The sequence below is a fragment of the Aedes albopictus genome, chromosome 1 (assembly GCF_035046485.1).
Source record: "Aedes albopictus strain Foshan chromosome 1, AalbF5, whole genome shotgun sequence".
NCBI lineage: Eukaryota > Metazoa > Arthropoda > Insecta > Diptera > Culicidae > Aedes > Aedes albopictus.
In genome coordinates this window covers 231558162-231582681 of record NC_085136.1, presented here as the reverse complement: position 1 = coordinate 231582681, position 24520 = coordinate 231558162, and the positions used below count along the sequence as shown (strand labels likewise).

At 41.0% G+C, this 24520-nt stretch overlaps 2 protein-coding genes across 2 annotated transcripts in view; one reads left to right on the top strand and one right to left on the bottom strand.

Moving 5' to 3' along the window:
- The window catches only part of LOC109399943 (CCR4-NOT transcription complex subunit 6-like), a 470878-nt gene extending 455000 nt beyond the window's left edge, over positions 1-15878 (top strand). Inside the window, exons 5-8 of the mRNA XM_062846402.1 lie at positions 8552-8620; positions 13380-13486; positions 13611-13816; positions 13933-15878. Coding sequence (XP_062702386.1) covers positions 8552-8620; positions 13380-13486; positions 13611-13816; positions 13933-14713 — 1163 coding nt within the window. The 3' untranslated portion in view covers positions 14714-15878. The remainder of the gene's footprint in view (positions 1-8551; positions 8621-13379; positions 13487-13610; positions 13817-13932) is intronic.
- A 1877-nt stretch (positions 15879-17755) lies between these two features.
- Positions 17756-23146, bottom strand: LOC134291264 (uncharacterized). The gene has a single exon (XM_062858773.1). The coding sequence runs from the start codon at positions 23144-23146 to the stop codon at positions 17756-17758; it is 5391 nt and encodes a 1796-aa protein (XP_062714757.1).
- Between the last annotated feature and the right edge of the window lie 1374 nt (positions 23147-24520).

The following is a 24520-nucleotide window of genomic DNA, read 5'->3' as shown; positions in this document are numbered from 1 at the left end:
TAATAGTTTAGATTTTCTTTGTATTCTCCAAAATAATCTCAAGTTGTTGTTTGCAGTTAGAATTTTTCGTTAGATTTACACTCCTAGCAGCAGTTTAAATTCCAGAAAATTCAACAATTTCAACAAGAAAACTAACAAACGTTTGGTAATCTCCTTTGATATTTTTTTGTTTTTTTTTTTACTGTGAAGATTCTGTTGAATTTTGATAATCTGATGCTTTTACAGAAATCAAAACAGTTGACAAGTGGTTTAAAAAAAGGTGGTTTCAATAAACGACGCATATATAGAAAAGTACTTTCAACCCGTTCGGTTTGAAGGATTTCAATTGAATAAATAACAATACAAAATGCTTTATTTTATTTCTTTTCATTTGAGGGACATTTTTGAAGCTCCACAAAGCACTTAATTGCCATTATATTTTCAACGATACTGTGTAATTTCTATGTGTTCTTTACTTGAAAAAATGTGTGATAGAATTCCTAAAATCTGTAATGTTCTGTAAAGTTGAATTGAACCAGACTGGTTAAATTTGTACGAGAAAATTGAAAAAAATATTTTTTATTTTTAAAATAAGGTATATACTGAAACTGGTCAAAGTAAAGGTCCCAATCTATATTTAAGATTCAATGTTTATCAAAACCCATGAACGCGTTTAAATGTATGTAGGGTATCGGGATGCTTCGTTGGCATAGTCCCCTCGTTCGGCCTATCTCAGAGTAAACCAAAAACTCAAACAAACACGCATAACTGGATATCGGAAAAGCTATGCGCCAAACAACTGTAACATTTCGTTTCAATTTTAGCACTTCGGAGCATTAAAATTGAATAAAAATGTCACTTTGTTTAGCTTTTGTAGACGCCATGGTTATTCGGCTTAGTCGGTAGTCTGTACATATGATCATGAATGGTATGATTCTGGAACATTTCGAGTTGACTTTTCGATAACTGAACATTTCATGCGACGGTCAAGGACGCTATTTTGAACTTGTATATTTGTTTTCAACGAATATTAACTATTTTACAAATTGAATGTGGGCCGAATATTGAGGACATTTTTTTCACTATGTACCCAAATCTTGGCCCATCAGTAAAGTGACGACAAAAACACCGATAAAGTGACATCAACAACATTGCTTGCGTAAGAACCAGAAAGAACTAACAAGAAGAAAAATTTTGTGTGCGGTAACTGTAAAAATATAACACCATAATGGGGTTGCGTTGTTTTCGTTACTAAATTAAGAGAGAACTTTAGTTTAAGTGATTTTTTTATAGTTTTTTGAAAATTTGGCCCCAAAAATGTAATTTAAAAGTAAGACTGGTGAACAAACAGAGATAATACTTCAGCAGAAATATTGAAAAACTGAGATAATTAGAGGTTCTAGTGCATGGAAATCAATAGGCCAACGTTGTATCCACTGATAGGCCAATTTTTGTACCGTTGACCAACGTTGCATACCATCGCATCGAATCTTTTCAACTTAATTAAGTAAATTCTTGAATATTTTCGTTAGTTTACTTCCAATTGGTGAAACATGCATTGCCTAGAATGTGTAATAGGATCAACATATTATTTCTAGTTATGGTCAAAATTGTCAAGGCGGCTTGCAAATTAGGCCAAGGAATGGTACATATACCCTAATCATTCAAAATGTCAACTCAAATTTTCTAAAATGACTTATGTTATGAAAATATGGCTTGTGGGTCGCCGAATTCAATAACAATCAAAAGTGGGTCGCAAACTGAAGAAGTTTGAGAACCCCTGATGGAGTTGTTAATAACAAATTAACGTTTCGTAATAATTTTATATACAATTATCATGGTATCATGACATAAACATTACATTTTTGTTTTTTTTTTAACATAGATTGCATTATGGATTTTTTTATATCAAGCTTCTTCTATATTGGATTATTATGCAAAAAGTGCCGTAGAGAGATCAAATAAGACTGAGATAGCTAATTATTATGTGCACGTTTTTATTATTCTCCCACTGTATTTGGCCCTAATTTACGTATATCATAGACCATTTTGCGTTATTTTTCTTCTTCGTCTGATTTGTAGAACTAGAAACGGAATAAAAATCCGTTTCCCTCCCTTTTAATTTCTACAACACAGTGTCAATCTATCATATCACAAGTTTTCCAACTGGTCGGCGTTAAGTCAGACCGGACCATCTGTTTTTCAATGATTTTGAGAAAATGTCCTGCACTTGAAATTTCAAATCTCTGGCATTATTTTCAGAAATACTATTATTCTTTTATGTAATGACACATCTGCATCAAAATAACGTCGAAAAGTTCAGGTTTAACGAATTCCTTTGCTTATCTTCAGCTGCCCAAAAAATCGCGTAGTTCACTCTGCTTCATCGTTTGAGTAATCAATCAATACAAACCTTACGTCCGGCATCCACACATCAACGTAAACCCTTTGCTAACACAGCCATTTCCCAAATACTCCGACATGCCAGCAGGCTTGATAATCCTCCTCAAAATCAAAAGAGTTTTGCAACATGCCTTAGAGCGGTGGGTTGCTTCTGCCTCGTCGCGAGGGAGCGAACGTGCCCCACACAGAGAGGCAATAAAGCCTGAGCGTGGAAGAGGGGAATGAAAAAAAGAACCGATGATGATTTTGGGTATGGGATTTGTGTGGAAGTGCAACTCGCGAGTGCTTCTTGAGTGTGAGTGAACGTGAGAAACACAACAAGCAATTATGAGTATTGAACGAACTCCTCGCTGCGCGACAAACTCGCGCTCGGTGTTGTTAAGGATTTGCGTCATATTGGGTTTCTCGTTAATGTTTAGACTTCTGTGATAATTTGAAAATCCACTGTATTTTTATTTCCAAGCGATATTTCGCACCAATCAAACTTAATTTGTTTACCAGTTGTGCAGCCGAAGACCCTCTCACGAACTCGAGCAAAGTTGCGAACGTGAGCCGCTGCGAAGTCGTGTGCGAAATTCAACTGTGATAATAATGAATTGGGGCGGAGTCTAAATGGGTGCAAATGTCGCAATAATTTCTGAGTTTTATTTTCACTCCTCAGAAAATCGCCAAAATCGATTCCTCATTTTCTCGCGAAGGAGTTTTTGTCAAGCCAGGCAAGTTGCCAACATGAACTATCACAAACATAGTGATACGGTTAGCCATAGGCAGAGTTGTTAAATGTCATAAAAACCTTTGATTATTTGCCAATTGAAGTATTCTTAGAATGAAATGCTTATCAATGACATCATTATTTGTCCACAGTGCTGCTTTTGGTCGTGACCTCTACATGGCGATGAACAAGAAGGCGCTTTCATCGCCACAAGATGAAACGAGCATTCGCGCTCTTAATCATGTAATTTTGCAATGATCACGCGTCATGACGAAAACTTTAATATTGTTTTGAAATTATAATTTTCACCTGGTTCAAGCTCATTATGGGTTATTCGTTGTGTGACAGATAGAGAGTACATATATTCATGATTTAAAGGATTCAAATAATAACAAAATCTATCAATGTGCTAGCACATAATTGCCTTGTTTACAATCATGTCACGCTTCGTCATGACCGAAAAATTAGCGAATATTGCTAGACATTCTCTTTCATCGTCTCCCGATTCGATGACATTGAGAGACGCGCTTCTGTAAAAATTTGTAACGGCTCGTGTTGACACTGGCGCTTTCCAAGCCTGTTTGTCCATAACTAGCCAACACAATGAGACCCGTGCGCTGAAGGGGGAAGAGGTTCTCGGATTAAAACCCTTAAAACACTCCCTATGCGCACGGCCTTGATGTGAGGTTTTGCCCAATTAACCAGTAATTACTAAAATGTGTCTTTTTGTTGCATTGTGTGCATTTAATTCAATCATTTTATACAATTTTGCTTTAAAGCGAAACTGGATCCATTTCCTCACTTTTTGGTTTTTGATTTTTTTTTTAATAACGAAGCAATATTTTCAAAATCGGTTTTCGTGCACATGTAGAGTATGGATCGAGGTATATCCTGATTTTTTTTTCGTGGTGGAAAATGTTTGTCGTTTTTGCAAAAACCATTTTTGAATATAATTTCACAAAAAAATGGTTTCTGCAAAAATGGAAAACTTTTTCCACCACAAAAAAATTCAGAAGATACCTTGATCCATGCTCTATGTGCACGAAAACCTATTATGAGAATATTGCTTCAATATTTAATAAAAAAAATCAAAAACCAAAAAAATGAGGAAATGCTTCCAGTTTCGCCTTAAATACAGATATTATACTAATAGGGTAAATACACTAGTCTTCGCCTCCCTAAAATTCTGCTCTAATCTTCGCCACTTCATACATAAAAATGAATTTGTATGGAGGGGGCAAAGACTAGAGCAGTGGCGAAGTCTAGTGCTTTTACCCTATCGCCTATCCTAGCATCTAGGAAAGGTCAAATAGCGTGCTGTTACTAGGTATGCAGAAATGAAAGCCCAGCTACTGCACTGCAAGTGCTGCAATTCGGCAACAAGACAAACGTCGCTTGTTAGCGACCGATTTTTTGTTGGTGAATATTCTAAATTTTTACGCAACCAAACGGCTGATGAACAAAATAAATGATAGGGGTAGGCGGGGCAATATGGAGACCCTAAGGTTTTTGCCAACTTTACCTGGCAAGATGTCAAAAAAGTTTAGTTTTTTGATACATGTATCCTTTTAAAGTCTATTTAGCATCTATTGCATAAGAATGCTCACGAAGAAAAACGATTTATCCACTTCAAAAAATGTTATGAAAAATATTAGTTTTTCATGACCGTCTTCAAGCATACGGGGCAGAATGGACACCCCCATGGGGCAATATGGACACCATGAGGCTTTTACGAATTTCGTACATTATTTACACCTATAAAGTAATTTCATTACAAAACAACTATTATGGATGAATAATACGCCGAAGTAGTTCATTTTTGTTCAGCTAATTTAAATTCAGGCTGTTATGGATAAAGATTCGTTTTTGTCGGCATGTACAGCTGTGCCTAGAACAACTACAGTGTATCAAACAATTGTCCGTACAGCAATTTTTTGGTCAACATAATTTTTCGTTCAAATGTTTATAACTTTTTTATGCGTCAATCAAAAACGCTGAAATTTCGACCAATCATAAACCATATATTGAAGCTCCAGTGGTAAAATTTTCAGCGAGATCGAATAAGTTTTCTGAAAGTTATAGAACTTTTAGTAAAACTTATAAGATTTTTGAACACATTTTCAAAACATTTTATCTCAATATGTACTTGATAAAACTTTTCCAATCTTTTTTGTGTGACGGCTTATACCTAAGGCTTTCATATGCAGCTTTGTTTGAGGTTTAATATTCACTACAAACAATATGAAAAATCTGTATATGTTCAAAGAATAATTTGGAAATTTATCATATTTTGATCAATAAAAGTGCCAAGTGTTTTCAACTTTTTTAAACTCTCTTAATGTAATATTTTTATACAGGACCTACTAAACTATATATGAAAAGTAGGTCCTATGCATTTTTCGTTCAGTTAATGCACTTTTATTGGTGGAAAACGTTTGGCAGATTATATGTGCAAAATATGGTATTTTTTTAAATATCGTCAACTACATAAGCAAATTTTTCATTTTTTTTTGTAGTGAATATAAAACCTCAAACGAAGCTGCATATGAAAGCCTTAGGTTTAAGCTGTAACACAAAAAATATTGGAAAAGTTTCATCAAGTACATATTGAGATATAATGTTTTAAAAATGTGTTCAAAAATCTTATAAGTCTTACTAAAAGTTCTATAACTTTCAGAAAACTTATTCGATCTCGCTCAAAATTTTACCAATGGAGCTTCAATATATGGTTTATGATTGGTCGAAATTTCAGCGATTTTGATTGACGCATAAAAAAGTTATAAACATTTGAATGATAAAATATTTTGACAAAAAAATTGCTGTACGGACAATTGTTTGATACACTGTATTTTCCACTGCTGTCGTTTTTTGACCAATTTGTTTCACCCTATGTCTACTATAATTAACATTTAACCGAAAATATACTGAAATCGAAGAATTTGGTTGGTTTGTGATCTAGGTTATATTTTTCCCTTGCCGCTTCTTTCAAAAAGGTGAGTGTCCATTTTGCCCCGGCAGCAGAAGATATTTCCAAACTTGATTTTTGATATAATAAAGAAGAAAATATAAACATGTTAAGCATGTAGATACAGCAAAACTACTTGCATGGTTTTAATCAACCTGCAATAAATTAATCACTAAATCTTATTTTAGATGGTGTGAAAATTATAATTTTTATGCACAAAAAACGGAGGACGCAACTTTTTCGTATAAAATCAAGCATAATTTTAATTTCGAATGTTTCTTTCTTGAAACTACGTTTTAGACAAAGAGAATATAGTCCCTCCATTCATTAAAAGTTCAAAAACGTTCGCATATTTTAAAATATTGAGGGTGTCCATTCTGCCCCGGGTGTCCATATTGCCCCGCCTACCCCTAAATGTATTATTTATCTGATTACAATCTGATTACAAACTGTAAAAAGTTATTTACAGTTTTGAGATGCCACGAAATAGTGCTGCCTCAAAAACTTGGTTCTTATCCGAACATTCACAATGCGTTCAAAAGCACTTCCAGTGTTGATTTGATGCCTTTTATTGACGCATATGGTTACTTGGGTATGCTCATGGATAGAAATTTTCACAGGGAATGAGGGAACTGAAAGCGAATTGCGTGCCAGGCGTCATTCTCGTCTGAAATAAGCGATCACCAATACTCACACACTGAAAATGCCTGTTAGTTGATTCCTTGTGTGAGTGTCGCTGATCTGGCGATACTGGGGAGTAGCATCCGCGGGCGGTCAAGCAAGCTTAAGTTCAAGTGCTACGAATAAAATTGGATAAAGGACAAACGTCTTGAAATCCCGCATCAACAGTGCATTAGAACTTCAGACGCACAAATCTCAAGAAGCAAGCTTCAAACAACAGTGCATTTTATTATTCTGTTCTTGCTCACTTGTAATAAGCTTAAAATAAGAAGATCAGGTGCGCTGGTTTCGTTTACGAAGAGATTTGTGCCCTCGAAATCGTGAGTAGGTCCCAAAGTCGGCCATAGTGGCGGCCATTTTGGGATTCTAACAAGTCTGTCCTTAAGTAATAGCCATGATAGGTTTATTCATAACAGATTTGAACAAAAGTATCAAAACGATCAAAACATACTGAAAAAGTGGCATAGAATGCGTCTATCTCATACTTTATTTGGCCATAATGTGGGTGTCTTTCAGATCTTACTTTAGATCCCTTTTTTGGTAAAACTTACTTAAATATTATAATTGTGATATTCGGCACGATCCGAGATGAAACGTCTTTAGTTTTGACCTATGCATCAATTGTAGGTTCTCCGTATATTACTACAACTGACAATTAAGGTGCTATCTGGTGTAACCTTGTTTCGTAAATCTTAAACTCAATAGGTGAACGAACAGTGGATTTGTGTGGTATTTATCCTTCATTGTTTTGCAAGAAATCCAAATTCAATTTTCCCCACCATCATCATCATATTGGCATCGGTCAGCTCACCCATAGGTTTTGATAGTTCACCTTCGTTCGCTTGATGGCTTTCGTTGTGCGTGCCCATCGACGGATGCAACGTATCCGAGGACTTCTTCATCCTGGTCCAATGGGCTAAAGCCGTGTGTTGAAAGCTCGTTGCCCAATAAATTAGGATAATTTTTAATTGAATGATGCCGCCGCATACACCTCAATCGTCATAATGATCATGGGCGCTTGCTAAATATCTCTAATTGTAAGCTTAATTTATGTAAGTATACTGCTATGTGTAAGGAAGTGATCATGTCGAAAAATTAAGAAAATTATGATATTTGCAGAACATACCTGGTGTAGTAAGTCTGGAACAGTGTTTTTCTTTGATCGGAAATGAATCGTTATGCATACCTATCTAATCTATAAATTCATGAGGCACTATCAAAATTTAAGTGATGACGATGAACCTGGGCGTGTTGGTGGAATACCTGTAAGTAAAAAGGACCTTACCGTATCTGTCAAAGGATGCAAATTCTTAGTGGACTTAAAAGAAACAGTACTTAACACGAAAATTTAAGTGAAAACTTTCGAAATTCTGGTTCAATCAAATATCTAACGTTTTTCCCTGCCACATGATAAACACATGCAAAATGTCCATTGGCAGAGGGCTTTCATTAAATAACTGTTGAAGTGCTCATAGAACAAGCTGAATAGCAGACTTTGAGCAGAAAAAGGATGCTATTCATAATGTGCACCTGAAAAACTGAAACTTTTCATGAGAATAGTTTCCCGTATCTACTGCTGCATGCTCCGTGTGCCCGTTTTCTAGTGTTGAGTTTCATCCAGTCAGTCATTGACAATTAAAACTTTTTTCGAACCCATATGACTCGGTTAAACATTAGTAAAAAAAAATGACGTCTTCTTAATTCACTGTTTAACATAATGTGAACATATACTTTTGGTATTCAGTACTATTTTGATAGCTTCTGTGAAATCGGTGCTAATTGTGATTCTCTTTTTCTCTGTCTCTTTGCAGTAACCGTGGCACCGCCGCCGCAACGTCCCTGGATACCTTTAGCGAGGCCAAATCGAACCAGGGGTGCATGTAAGTATACAGTTTATAAGGAGGCACGGTGTGTCTAAAACCGTAATTAACAAAATAAAATACCCATCTAAGCGGTACCCACCATTTGAAAGATATAGTATCCAGGTATCATCTCTGAAATTTTGGAAATGTTTCATCGAGGGAATTCATAGTTAGAGCGATTTGAAATTTTAGGGCAATTTTCAATGTAATTCTCTTTGAACTATTAATATTCAATCGTGGTTGTATCACGATCGTGACCATCGACCTGTCCCTCATAAATATGAAATTCAACATTCGAAACGTATGATATTCGAGTATTGTTACTGAAAATTTGAGAACAGTTTTTCCACGAAATCAAAAGTTATCGTGAATTGTGACGGGCTTGGTGGTCTAGTGGCTACCGCTTCTGATTCGTATGCAGAAGGTCATGGGTTCAATCCCTGGCCCGTCCTTTTCATCCTACTTTGTATCTTTCTATCCACTTTCTCTCGCTCTCTCGTCTCGTACAACTCATGTATATTCATATGTTCATAGCCATCGCTAGAACCAGAAACGAATTGAAAAAAGTCGTTTCCCTCCCTTCCAACTTTCACTCACAGCACAGTGTATATATATCGCCTATAAGTTATGCAACCAAAAGCGTGCTGTGCCGCTTGACCTTATTCACCTCATTCACCACACAATCTATCACGAACACTATAAATATTCCCTATCCATGGATCGCATCACCGACCAACGGTGACTCCCAGATCTCCCATCCTTTCCGTCTAACAAATACCCCAGTCCGTGCGGGTTGTGGGGACGCAGAGTGCTCTCGGTCTATAGTAGCAACAACCAGCACACTCTAACATTCCTTTCCCTTCCCAGCTGACTATAAGGACTTGGCCGGTGCCGTTATTGGTCAAATATGCATGAGCTGCTGAAAATTGCACTTTGAGAATAAGTGGAATGTCCCAGCCCCTTATTCAGTTGGATCTCAGTGCAACTGGTACCAGTTCAGATCAATCACGGAGGAGCAACCATTGACATGTATAGTCAGAATTGATCGTGATCGATCGAAATCAAAAGTTATCGTGAATTGAATTTATAATCCAAATACATAGGTTTTACAGTATTTATGGCAAATAAACGGTTACCATTTACTACAAAAAAAAACAAAATCAGTTAAAATGCCCGCTATTGTAGTCAACCACAGCATTCAATAGTTGGATGAAATAGGATTTAGATGTCTTGGACGTACAAATGTCCACCATGTTTCGGCAAAATAGCTGGGAACGTTCTGAGTAGCTTGCTCTCTAAACACACCAACAGATTTCTCAGTGTATTCTGAGAACTGCTTAACGTGGAACCGCTAAATATGAAACTTTTAGGAAATGATGATGATGATTGTGTACCCACCATCAGCGCAAGGATTACCTATGGCTGCAGAGTCATACCAGAAGGGAATGATCTACCTGATGGTTTGTTGTAGCAGGGTAAGCTAAATTCACTGGAAACCTTCGGAAGACAACACGATGGTTGTTATCTCGTGACAAAGTCTGGCCACCCCACGAACATTTGTCCAGAAATCAGTTCATTTAGCTTCCTTAGGCTACCCCTCCCAAAATCCCATGTATCATGTAATTTCAATATAAATAATTATAGTTGACCAATTACCTGATTTTACCTGAGATAATAAATATTATTATGATATATAATTACAACTTTATTTACCTGAACAGCGCTGAAACAAATAGTTATTATATTAAAGTTATAGTTAAAATCAAGCGATAACACTGAAACAAATGGAGTATTAGTAGTGAAAATACAAAAATTAAACAAAACATAAAAAGTAACCCAAATTTTGATCTTGTAATTTTCCTGCATTTAAATTAATTGAGCTGGAGAATTGCGAAATCAAAATTTGTTATGGTAGATCTTACGCCGTAACGCACCATTAGAAGGTGATCTACCCACGTTACGGGTTAATATGAAACTTTTACGTGGTATACGAATGGCCAAAGGACGTCTAGCGGATCTGTAACAATGCTTATCAGAAATTGAGAAGGGAAAGCAGCATTTTTTGTAATGTGTAGAAGCGAGTCAGCAATTGAAGCAAATTGTTGGGCGATTTTTATCAGCCTCACGGCATGATGAAGCAGCGTTGTCATCATTCTTGCACGCGAAAACATCTAAGTTTGTAAGCGAAACTTCATGTTTGTTTTGTAAATAAGCCCCTTGTTAGCGGTATGGATCAGGAGTTGACATTGTTTGCCACTTCCCAACCTCCTTTGCTCATAACTTTTGGAACGCATTGTACAAAGCCACCAAAAAAGCAAGTCCTGAAAAGGTACAGTTGTGGTCCATGATGGCTGTTGTTTGATATCAGCAACGAACGTATGTCTTCACTGGAAAAGCATGTCACAATTTAATGGACGTTGCTTCTTGAAGGAGGTCCTAAGCTACACGATCTTTTAAATGTAAGTGTTTAATTAACTTTGATGGTTAAATTATATTTCTGGCATAAACACTCTATAAAGACATCTACAGTGCGTGTTTCAAAGATAAATTGGATCCAGACTATACCTTGTTGAAGACTAGGTTTGGAACGATATGGGAGACCCTTAATTTTCCAAATATCTAAAAGTTTCATATTTTGCAGTTCCAGTTGCTGATCTGAGATGATACATACTGGAAAATCTTTTGGTGTGTTCGGAGAGCAAGCTATTGATAACGTTCCCAGCCATTTTTCACAAATCTGGTAGAGATATCGTACTCCCCAGACATCGAAATCCTATTTCAACCAGCTGTTCAAAGCTGTGATTGACTACAACAGCGGGCACTTAAATTGGTTTTTGTTATTTTTAGTAAATAGTAACCGTTTAATTGCTACAAATACTGTTAAAACCTATGGATTTGGATTATATATTCAATTTACGATAACTTTTAATTTCGTATGTAGATAGAATGTTCTCAAATTTCCAGAAGGAATACTCGAATACCATAAGTTTCGAAAGTTGAATTCCAAATTAATGAGGGACAGGTTGACGGCCACTATTGTGATACAACCACGATTGAATATTAATATGTAGTTCAATTCCCTCGATGAAACATTTCCAAAATTTCAGAGATGATACCTGGATACTATATCTTTCGAATGGTGGGTACCGGTACCGCTTAGATGGGTATTTTATTTTGTTAATAACGGTTTTAGACACACCGTGGAGGATTATAGAAATGACCATTTTTCTACAAACATAAGTTGGTCAGCAGATGCTTACGCTGCTGACAGCAGGTTACTCACCTATTTTGCTATACAGATAAAGTGTGGTCTGGTCTTCTCAACTTCAATCATCATTCTGATTCTGAAATTAGGCGAGACTGTTTTTGTAGAAGAAATCTATTGGCTATAGATCGAAATTCATGAACTTCCATCAACGACTAACATTATTCATACACACTCACGTGCTGAAATCGGAATCGTGCTCGAAAAAAAAAATAAGTAGAGCAGTTTTAGAGTTATAGCTGATTTTTTTCAACCGATAAAAATCTAAAATTTACTACAATTTAAATTTCTTGCGTTATAGTGAACCGATTTCAATCGTTTAGCATGAACTGAAAGCTGAAAGCTTCTATGTGAAAATTATTTCATTTTCTGATTTTTTTTTACTACATAACCTATTTTACAGTTCTTTTGTCCACTAGGGCACTATGTGAGCGATTCCAATTGGCGGCTGCACTTAAACTTTGTACAGTGCCTAAATGTATTCTATTATATTCTTATTCTACTAAATCGAACTAGTTTGCCTTTGTGCTGCCTTCACTTTTCTACTCTGTCCTTGGTAGAATGATGGTCACGATGATAAAATGATGTGTGGCCTAGTGTGTGGCTGTTGTTTCTTTTCCAGTCCGATTGGGGGTCGTCCATTATGGGTTGCTGTTCGCCGATATCCAATTATCCGGGTCCGTTTGAGCTATGAGAGCTCAGAAGAGGGTCAAGTGCCAGCCGTTCTCGGGGGGGAAGAGCAACTGATGAAGTGCCGGGGCTGGGATCGAACCCGTGACCATCTGCTTATGAAGTGAACGTGTAGCCACTGTGCCAAGGGCCCCGGCAGATGTTACAGTACAGATCAACATAAGATAAACAAACGTTACTGTAATTTCGGAAATCTACGATAGACAACAGCCTAACAAATTACACGGAACTCCCTGCAAAATAAAATTTCACCCATATAGTAGAACCTTCTAAGTCAGTTTGCAACAGGGTTTTCATGGATGGCACATAATCCGTGCAGATTTGTGAAACTGCCTCGAAGTCCTATCCAAGGCCTAATATAGAGGTTTCGACGCTTTTTAGCGTCCGGCTTGTAACCTTTCAAAAAGAAAAAAAAACCCTTTGAACAGGAACATCGTGGGTTGTTATTAATGTATAGTCCACTGCACGAATTTAGGCTAGCCTGCTTACTCTCACAGAAAATTTTACGTTTGGGCGGTGCCGGCACCTCTCAAACGTCAAAATTCGTGTGAGAGTAAGCAGGCCAGTATAAATTTGTGTAGTAATCCATTGCGATAGCGATACCTGATTCTATTGATTATTCTTAGAATATATGCAAGGTATTACGTAACTGGTATATTACCTCTTAAGGCCTTAGTCAGGTTGTAAGTACCTATTGGATTCTCTATATATGAGTTCGGTATTATACAGCTGTTTTCTTTTGCTAGAAAGTCTACCATTATACTAAGTTTGAAGTATTTATTATTTGTGCTTTTCCTAATTCCAATTTATCTTCTCTTTTAGGCATATTCACCGTCATGTGCTATAACGTACTGTGCGATAAGTACGCCACCAGACAGATGTACGGTTATTGTCCGAGTTGGGCCCTGAGTTGGGAGTATCGGAAAAAGGTACTGTTTTTACTCTCTATCGCATAGATCAGATAGGGTTCTGACTATCACTATTATAGTTTTTTTTATTACAGAGAGTTTCAGCTCAGAGTGCATTAAACTTTACTAATTTTCCTTTTTACAGGCAATTTTGGACGAGATCCGGCACTATTCGGCCGACATCATCAGTCTGCAGGAGGTCGAGACGGATCAGTTCTTCAACTTCTTCAAACCGGAACTGAAGAACGACGGCTACGAGGGCATTTTTTCGCCCAAGTCCCGTGCCAAGACCATGTCCGAGTCGGATCGGAAGTACGTCGACGGGTGTGCAATTTTCTTCCGTTCATCCAAGTAAGATTTGGGTTAAAGGCCGTGAAATTCACAGCATTCAATATTTATTCTGAAACATGATGTCCCAGACATCATGTAAAAACAAATTAATAATGCCATTTTTTTTACATTTTTAGGTTCTCTCTAATTAAGGAACACCTGGTCGAATTCAATCAACTGGCGATGGCAAATGCGGAAGGGTCGGATCATATGCTAAATCGGGTAATGCCCAAGGACAACATTGGGCTGGCGGCGCTGCTTAAAGTGAAGGAAAGTGCATGGGAAGGTGTCCCGGCGGAACAAGTTGCCGCTTCGCAACCGATTCTGGTGTGTACGGCGCATATTCACTGGGATCCGGAGTTCTGCGATGTCAAGCTCATCCAGACCATGATGCTAAGCAACGAGCTGAAAACGATACTGGACGAGGTTGGTCACAGCTTCCGGCCAGGGCACAAGTTTGATGTGAATAATGTGCAGCTGGTCCTGTGCGGCGACTTCAATTCACTGCCAGACTCCGGAGTGATCGAATTTCTCAGTGCCGGACGTGTATCAATGGACCATCAAGATTTCAAGGAGCTGGGCTACAAATCCTGCCTGCAGCGTATATCAAATTGTGATACACCAAATGAATTTACTCATTCCTTTAAGCTAGCGTCGGCGTACAGTGAAGATATAATGCCATATACAAATTATACATTCGATTTTAAAGGTATTATTGATTATGTATTTTACTCGAAGCAAGGTATGATCCCGCTCGGTTTGCTCGGTCCAATCTCGTCAGATTGGCTGCGGGAAAACAAAGTGGTCGGATGTCCTCATCCGCACATACCATCGGATCATTTCCCATTATTGGTGGAACTTGAGCTAATTCACCTGAGCAGTACGCAGCCACCTAACGGACTCATTGGTCGGAGGTAGCAATAAAACCCACGTCTACTCAGCACCCACAAACCAACAACACGAGCAACCACAACAAACAACAACAATAAGAATCATCATCACTCAACAACAGCAACTAACAGACGTAATAGTTGTAGTTGTAATAGTAGTACTAGAATCAGATGCAACAAAACCAACAAATCTACCCATAATAAAGAAGCTAACAGCACCTCAACTCAGCCGTTAAAGCAAGCGCTCGGAAGCCTTGGCAGAAGGCCTCTAGCCTTGAACTCGACCTAGAAACTATCACCTCTTCTAATACCACCAACATCATCACCATCACCAACGATTTGACCTTGACGACAAAGACGACTACGGCAGTGACCTCTAGCAGCAACAAGGGCACTAGTGCAACAGATCATCGCAAACAACATCAACATTTCCACCATCACCATGTCGCAAAGGCGAGACCGCTGCTTCGGTCAACCATACCGGAAAGATCAACCCAAAGCCAAACAACAAATTCTAGGAAAACCCACCCAATCAAACAAACAAAAACAAACAGTAAATGTAAAAGACAGAGAGGCTTGAATCTCAGCGAAAGCAACAATCGATGAATGAAAATTACAAAAAAATACGTGCGATGAAGAGGCGCAATTGTTTAAGAAAAAACCAATAAGTGCAACCAATAAATCGGTACTAGACCGCTCAGATTGTATAGTAGTAGGTTCTCGTAGTAGTAGATTTATTTTCTCGTTTGTGTCCTCCAAAGTGCATCCCATGAAGTCGGTTATTGTGATATTTACTTTTTACTTAGTTTTTTTTTTATATTCACGCTTTAATGAAATTATGTATTCAAACGTCACAACAAAATTGCTACAAAACAAACGAACAAACTAAAACAACATAAGCATTCATCGATTTACTCCGCGGAGAGATTCTGACGAACCGGCTGAGCCGGGACTCGAACCATTAGCCAAGGAACAGAACAATAGCACACGTAAACCAAGCAGCGCGCGCTTTGATCTAGTACTTCACACTCGCACCGGAACAAACAAACCAAAAATCGCCCGCTGCGATGTGTGGGTAGTGTCAGAGTGTCATCGCCAAACATTGAGATTCACCCTATGAGACCCGGAAAGATAGATGAAAGGAAGAAAATTATGGAAAAAAGAATGATATAATGAAAAGCACTTTATTTCTGCTTGCTTGTTTGATTGTATTTGAACAGGAAAAGAAATCAGCAACCCTCGCTGCCTAATTATAGCTTGCTCTCATTTCGTTCGAAATATTTTGTAATGGAAAAAGCTTTACCACGACCTTTTTGTTTTTATTTGTAGCCGCTAGTAAATGGAAATGTAAAACAACCAAAATAACCTGGTGTTGTTTTTGATGTCGGTGTGTCCTAATTTATGTTATACCTACAATTTTTTACTTACTGCTGCGTTGGAGTGGTGAGGTTTAGCGATTTTGGTGGTGAGCCCTAGCTTATAAGGTTTAAACATTGTTTAGTAAATTTATCAAATAAATGGTACCAAATAATATACCTCCATTGGAAGAAACGTGGAAAAAATTTAAAATGTTTGCTATAAAATATTTTTCTTTGAGCGTGTACAGTAACCTATCGGTTACATCAATACACTAAAATGATCTGAACGTTCAATTCATGTTCCTAAACACGTTGATCTATCCTGTCGCAAAGGAAGCTAGATTAACGTTTAATGCTTTTAAATTTGATGTTAAATATATCAGAATTTTTGACACGCGAAAACCGTTTTTTCTCCTAATCTTTGCGTCGGACCTAAGTACCTAAGTACCTAAGTCGGGCAAAGCGCGCCGGAAAGAGGATCATCTCCGCTGCCCAGCGCAGTGAAGAACGATCTGCGGACCCACAGTGCATGACTGGAGATGGACAGGTATAGATCCAGTTGAATGGAGACGACTCCTACGTACAGCAGAGAACAAGTCTGTAAGGTAAGGTAAGATAAACTGATTTTTCAAATATTAGTCTGAGGAAAGAACTACAGTGTATCAAACAATTATTGTCCGTACCGTCAATGGGGGGTGAGAAGGGATCAAAAAAGGATACTCAAAGTTTGTTTGCAAATGCAATTGAAGTCGGAATAACTTTTTAGTTTGTATATTAACTCTTCTATGTGGTAATGATAGTTTAACAAACAAGTATCACCTCAGAAGGGGTGAGAATGGGTCAAAGTATTCGAAGTCGCCTATCTAAGATTATAAGTAAATTTTATTGGTCACACCTAGTAAATCTACTTAAAATACAATGTAACCATGACGAATAAAAACTTAGGTAATTTTAAAAGATTATTAATCCACCTAAAAGGGCAAAAAAAAGAAAAAATGGCTGAAGTTTGATAAAATAAGGTTTGTGTGTTGTATTGTCATTTTTAGCCACCATAATGATCCTAATTTAAAGTTCCAACCTCCATGAGGTAGATGGAGGGGGAGGGGTTACAATAAGGGAGAGTGCATTGAAAGACTAATTGAAAACAAAAATAACATTTTTAGTATACTGTATAAGAAATGTTTGGCCAAATCCTCCGATATAAACTCGTATGTAAATTGTGATTGGCCTCTATATTGCTGTTCCGTCCGGGGGAACGAGCAAAGTGGACTGTAACACTTTTCGGAGGAGGACTCGAAGCTAGAGGGTAAGGATCCCTCGCTGGACGCTTCGTCTTGTGGCCGATACACGTTACGGCCTTTCGGGAGGACACTTCTTCGGAACTAGGACTGGGTTACTGGGAAATAGGAACACTGTGTTTGCACTTAACTACTATTTATTAAACTAATTAACGCGAATAACATAGCTTCTTTAACACGTCTGTCCCTGTCGATCGTCTATCGAGAACTGTACCTTTTTTCATTCATCTTTCTCCCTCTACACAGCCTCATTCATACGCGGGCATGAATGGGGCGCGCGGTAGCGAGTCTACACACGCGAAGCATTAACATGGCGGGATATGCGGGCAATGGGAAACAGCAAAAATCTAGCGTAACATTACTTAAGGATCTAATTCTTCCGTATACGGAACATTCACCGCCGCGTTGAAATGTCTATTTCAAAAATTTAGGTGCACCAAAGTAGGCCTTGTTGTCTTCTATCGGCAGGATTGACAGTTTGTTGATCGGCCGACGGAATGTCGACTTGTCGCTGTACACGTCTACGGCTCGTACCAAACCATCGGCTCCAGGAAAGGTTTTGGTTACGACCCCCAGTTTCCACTGTAGAGGGGGCAAATTCCGGTTGTGCACCAGAACAATCATTCCAGGAATCACGTTTGCTTCAAGCTTCTGATTTTTCTTTCTAGGCTGCAAGCTGCTCAGGTAGTCACGGGACCAAGCCTTCCAGAAATGCTCCCGCAGCATCTGTAGGTGTTGCCACTTATCCAAGCGGTTTGCCTGAATATCTTCGTAGGACGGCTCTGGTATAGCGGTGAGTGGACGCCCGATAAGGTAATGGGCAGGCGTAATCACTTCGGATCCGTCCGGCGCTGATGTCACAAATAGCGGACGGGAGTTCAGGATCGCTTCAATTTCCGTCAGGATGGTCGCATACTGCTCGAAGTTCAGAGAGGAATTCCCGACGACTCTCTTTAGATGGCTCTTCATACTCTTGACTGCAGCTTCCCATATGCCACCAAACTCGGGGGCATCCGCCGGAATAAACTGCCATTCAATCCCCTTGGTCGTGCAAAATGATGCGATTTGGTTCGACTCTTGCTCTTGTTGAAACGCCTGGTACAGCTGATTCAGTTCGTGATGTGCACCACGAAAATTAGTGCCGTTGTCGGAATGTAGCTGATGGACAATTCCACGCCGACTCACGAACCTCTGAAGCGCAGCGATGAATGCACTGGTCGTCATGTCTGACACCAGCTCCAGATGCACGGCTCGAGTCACCATGCAGACGAACACCGCTACATAGCCTTTCACGGTAGTCACCTTGCGCAGGCCCTGCTTGATATGGAACGGCCCAGCGTAATCCACGCCAGTAACGGAAAAGGGCGGCGCAGGTGTCACGCGGCAGGATGGCAGGTTTCCCATGAACTGGTTTGTGTCCACAGGCTTGACTTTGAAACACTTCACGCAAGATCTGGTTACTCCACGGACAGTAGCTGCAGCGTTGATCAACCAGAAATCTCTTCTAATCACGTGGACCAAGCCAGTCGGTCCAAGATGTAGATGCTCTTCATGCAGGGCACGAATAAGCATGCGAACGATGGGACTTTGGGATGGCAAGATGATCGGATGCTTCTCATTGTATGGAAGGTTGGAATGCTCTAAGCGTCCGCCGACTCTCAGAACACCGTTCACTAGGATGGGTCCCAGCGAACCAAGTTGTCTACATCGTTCACCCGATTCGACTCGAGCAATCTCATCGTAGAACTCTTCACGTTGCACCACTTTCACAATAATGTCCATTGCAAGTCGAAGTTCAGCCACGGTAGGAATTGTCTTATGCACTCGTGAAGCTGAATCCTTCTTCTTGCAGTTGCTGGCGAAACGCAGCACCAGCGCAATAACTCGTTGTAGCTTTCTGAACGAGCTGTACTTTGAAAACACTTTCAACTGTTCTTCTTTTTCAATTGCAGGTAGCACTGTTGGAGTTGCACGCAGCTCCGGAATGTCTTCTTCACTGATCTCTTCGAGTGGCTTGTTTTCAAAGTTCACTGCACTTAAAAAGTCTGGTCCATGCCACCACATCTCATTCTTCACTAATTCGTTGGGCATCTGCCCACGCGACACTATATCAGCCGGATTGAACTCCGACCGGACGTACATCCACTCGAAATCAGATGTTTCTTCTCGGATTGCAGCCACACGATTGCGCACGAACACTTGAAGCTGATCAGGGGATTTGCGCAACCAGGCCAGAACAATTTGGCTGTCCGACCAGAGCACCACACGATGAAACGGCATTTGGATTGATTGCAGCACCTTATTCACCAGTCGCGCCAGCAAAAGTGCAGCGCACAATTCCAGTCGCGGAATCGTAATCTCCTTCAAAGGTGCCACTTTCGACTTGCTGCACAAGAGTTGTAACTGCGCCGACTCGTCCAATACGCTTCGAATGAAGACACACGCTCCATAGGCAGACATCGAAGCATCAGCAAACCCATGAAGCTCGTAGCACACTGCTCCGTCAATTAGAACACGCCTTGGGATGCGCATCCTGTTTGTTGCTTCGAGTGACGCCTTCAACTGTGCCCACTGTTCAGCTATTTCTACTTCGACAGGCTCGTCCCAGCCCACTTTGCTACGCCACAGCTGTTGCATAAGTAACTTGGCCAGAACAATCACGGGTGCTAAGAATCCGAGAGGGTCATAGAGCTTAGCAATTTCGGACAATATGCTTCGCTTCGTGTTGGATTCGGATTCAGCATCGAAATTTGGAGATTTGATAGAGAACAGGAAATCATCGCTTCGAGGGTCCCACAAAATACCAAGCACCTTAATGACCGTGTTGATACCTTGTTCTTCGAGCGCCTTGGGACTTTCACGCTCGCTTTCTGGAATGTGCTCCAACATCAGGTCAGAGTTAGAACACCACTTATGGATGGGGAAACCAGCACCAGCAAGCAATTCCTTCACCTGCTTCTGTCGTTCAATCGCTGCTTCCAACGTATCGTCGCCAGACAACATGTCGTCGACGTAAAAATCTTCCTTAACGGTAGATGCTCCCAGGGGGTATTCGGAATGACCATCTTCAGCCAACTGAACTAAGCAGCGAGTTGCAAGGAAAGGCGCACTCGCTGTACCGTAGGTCACGGTGGTCAACTGATATACTTTCAGAGGCTGCTCGGGACTCTCTCTCCAGAAAATGCGTTGGAGTGGCTGATGCATCGCAGCAACCACGATTTGGCGATACATTTTACTTATGTCAGCCGTGAAAGCATATTTGTGTTTTCGAAAACGCAGGACAATATCAAGAATATCGGATTGGACAGTACCACCTACCTTGAGGACATCGTTCAGGGAGAGGGCATTCTGCGACGGCTTGGCGGATGCATCGAATACAACCCGACACTTCGTCGTCGAGCTGTCTGGACGGATGACAGCATGGTGTGGCAGGTAGCATTTTTGGACGTTGGAAGGATCTCTGCTTTCGTCTATTTGCTTGCAGTGGCCGAGCTGCTCATACTCCTTGATGAACTGCAAGTACTGCTCTCGGAGACACGGATTCCGAACGAGACATTGTTCGAGGAGGTGGAATCTTTTCAAAGCGACCGACCTGCAGTCACTCAGCTGGGAGGCGTTTTCCTTCAGTGGGAGTTGCACAACGAATCTTCCTTCGTCGGTGCGTTCATGTGTGTAGCGGAAATGCTTCTCACACTCTACTTCTTCAGATGAGATGGGTTCTTGATCGGCAACTTCTTCGACGGTCCAGAATCGTTGCAGGGCTTCATACACGTTCTCGACGGTGATCGTGTGGGAATACGATGGACCTTGCTGACACGCTTCTTCCAGCTCACCGGTGAATACCCACCCGAGATGAGTATCACGTAGCTCTGGTAGGTGCTCTGCCAGCCGATACTGACCGGACCGGATGATCTTGAAAAATAGCTCATTACCGATCAGCATATCGATTTCTTGAGGGACGTTGAATTCAGGATCAGCCAATTGGAACCCGGGAGGAATGCACCAATCGGTCACGTCGATGTGGGAGCTTGGAATTCTGCCGGTCACCGCCGGGGTCACGACGCACTCTACCGTGGCGCGGTAGTCACTATAACGGGACCGGAACTTGACGGTGGCTTTCTCCATGCTGGTGGTTGTCCGATTGTTGACACCGGAAATCTTCACATTCGCCGATGAAATCTTTGCGCCGATGCGTTCGGCCATCTCCTTCGTAATCAGGTGTACTTGGGACCCGCAGTCTAGCAGAACCCGACAACAGTGAGGCTTACCTTGAGCATCGAAAACGTGTACCACTGCCGTCAGGAGGAGAACGGTTTTCTTGATCGGTGCTGCCTGAAGCGAACACGACGACGTCACGTTGTGTGCGCCTTGCGGTGTGGAGGCACTGGAACTGCTGGCTTGAGCTTCCTTCACCACAGGCTTCGGAGCGGTATCCAACGGAACGGGTTCTTCGGCAGTCCTGCTTTCGGGCTTGAACTTGGTCTCGTCATGGAGTTGTGTATGATGACGCTGGCGACACTTCAAACACTTTCGATCGGATGGACAATCCTTCAGCCGGTGGCCCTTCCTCAGGCAATTGAAGCACATGCCCATGGAACGTGCTTTCTCGACCCGCTGGGGTACGGTCATGGATTGCAGCTGCTCACACTGGAAGTTTTTGTGGAACTCACCGCAGAAGTCACATGTTTCGCTTGAAGCACTGCCGCCGCTAGTAGAAGCAGCAAGGATCTTCGGATTGGACTTCGGACTTGGCTTCGATGGATCTGCGGCCTTTACGTTCGATCTTTCCGCACGAGGAGTGGGGACTTGAGCTGACGTTTCGCAATTCTCCAGGATGTCACACTGTTGCTTCAGGAACTTCAGCATGTCTTCGTACTTCGGAAGCGTTCCTCGAACGATGGTTGCTTCCCACTGCTTCCGAGTAACGGGATCGAGGGCTGATGCAAGTAGATGCACCACGATCAGTTCTGACACACCGAGGAGGTCCTGTTTCAGGTAACGGAGGCTCTCGATGTGCCTGGAGCAATCATCAACCAACTGTCGCAGCTCACGGTGAGATTCCTTCGTCATTTTCTTCAGAGACAGGAGGCCACGGATGTGGGTGTTGATGATGACACGGGGATTTTCGAATCGTTCCGTGAGAATGTTCCACGCGTGAGCGTAGTTGTTCTCGTTCATCGTCCTGGCGTCGAGGATGCCTGCTGCTGTTCCGACGAGAGCTTTGTCCAAGTGATATAACTTGATGGCGTCAGTATCATTGGACTTAGCCATCACGTCGAGGAACATCGCCTTGAATTTTGGCCAATTTTCGTATCGGCCGTCGAATGTCGGTATAGGTGCCTTCAGCGGTTGCTGCTGGACGATGACTTGGGGCTTGATTTCAGGAGCTTCGTTCTTCGCCGCGTCCATCTGCATCTCTTCGATGTACGATGACACTTCGTGGTAGTCCTTCTCGAACTCGATGTACACTTGGTCGTGCTCCTCCATCTCTTCATCCGGGATGATCTCAGCGAGTTGATTGTGGAAACCATTAAACTCACTGTAGGCTGCGTCGACATTCTTCATGTACACTTTCAATTTCGGCACGGATACGTCGGCGTCGTCGTCGATCACAATTCCTCCGATCCGCTTGATCTTATCAGCTGCCTTCTTGCGCTGGCGACTCAGGACACTAATCTTCCGGCTCAGAGCATCCATCGCTCCGGCCGAGCGCTGTTGGTTGTTTTCCTCTTCATTTTCTTCTTTGTCTGTGCCACCATGCACTTTTCCCGAGCGAGTGGCTTTCGGGCTGTGCAGGAGCGACATCTTTCGAGCACTTTCACACTTCCGGTATCGCACCGGATTCACTTTTCACTACTTAGAGTCTGTCTTTGGGATTTCACCAGTAACTCAGTCCGGGGAGGGTAACACACTTTTCACTACCGGACCACGTATCCGGATCGTAGGACCAATGTTCCGTCCGGGGGAACGAGCAAAGTGGACTGTAACACTTTTCGGAGGAGGACTCGAAGCTAGAGGGTAAGGATCCCTCGCTGGACGCTTCGTCTTGTGGCCGATACACGTTACGGCCTTTCGGGAGGACACTTCTTCGGAACTAGGACTGGGTTACTGGGAAATAGGAACACTGTGTTTGCACTTAACTACTATTTATTAAACTAATTAACGCGAATAACATAGCTTCTTTAACACGTCTGTCCCTGTCGATCGTCTATCGAGAACTGTACCTTTTTTCATTCATCTTTCTCCCTCTACACAGCCTCATTCATACGCGGGCATGAATGGGGCGCGCGGTAGCGAGTCTACACACGCGAAGCATTAACATGGCGGGATATGCGGGCAATGGGAAACAGCAAAAATCTAGCGTAACATTACTTAAGGATCTAATTCTTCCGTATACGGAACAATTGCCAATCCTAATCACCCCATCTTAAAATAGAGGATCGTTCACATATTATGTTACACTTCATTTCACATTTTTAGATCCCATCCCTCAATAATATTTAAACGGATTTTTTTTATAAGTTTTGTATAAGCCCAGCACAACGGTAGACCCATAGACTAATTTCAAGACCTCGATGTACCAAAGAAACCATTAAATTTTCTGTGTCCAGTCCGGTACCCGATATATACAGTAGACGTTCGGTCGGTGCAAACGGTTTAACTGCAATGCTTTCTAACTGCAAGTCCGGTAAGTGCAACAAATTTGCAGTTATCGCACCGCCAAACGTCAAAATGGTGCGCCATGTTAGCCCTAATGAACAGTCGAATGAATTTTTCGTTCATTTCACGTCAATTGACGGCTTGTTGACACTGTCAGGCGTTGCAGTTATCGAATTTTCGTTCGCTAAGTGAAACGTAAACATGTTGCAGTTAACGAACGTCTACTGTATTCATTACCGTGTATTTTTTTCCGTGTAAATTGCCTTTTGTGTATATTATATTTAGCGTGTTACATCGATCTGATAGCTCTGACAGTAATGACTGGTTTACATGGAGCAAGTGACTTGATTCAAGTCAATGGAAAATGCCCAATTGAATGCGAATTGAACGTGTAAACACCACCGTTCATCTCAGTTGAGCAACTGACTTGACTTGAACGAAAGTTGAACATGTTCAACTTTTTTGTTCAAGTCAAACGAAATCATTTCACTTGCCCCGTCTGAACACTCGATTCATGTG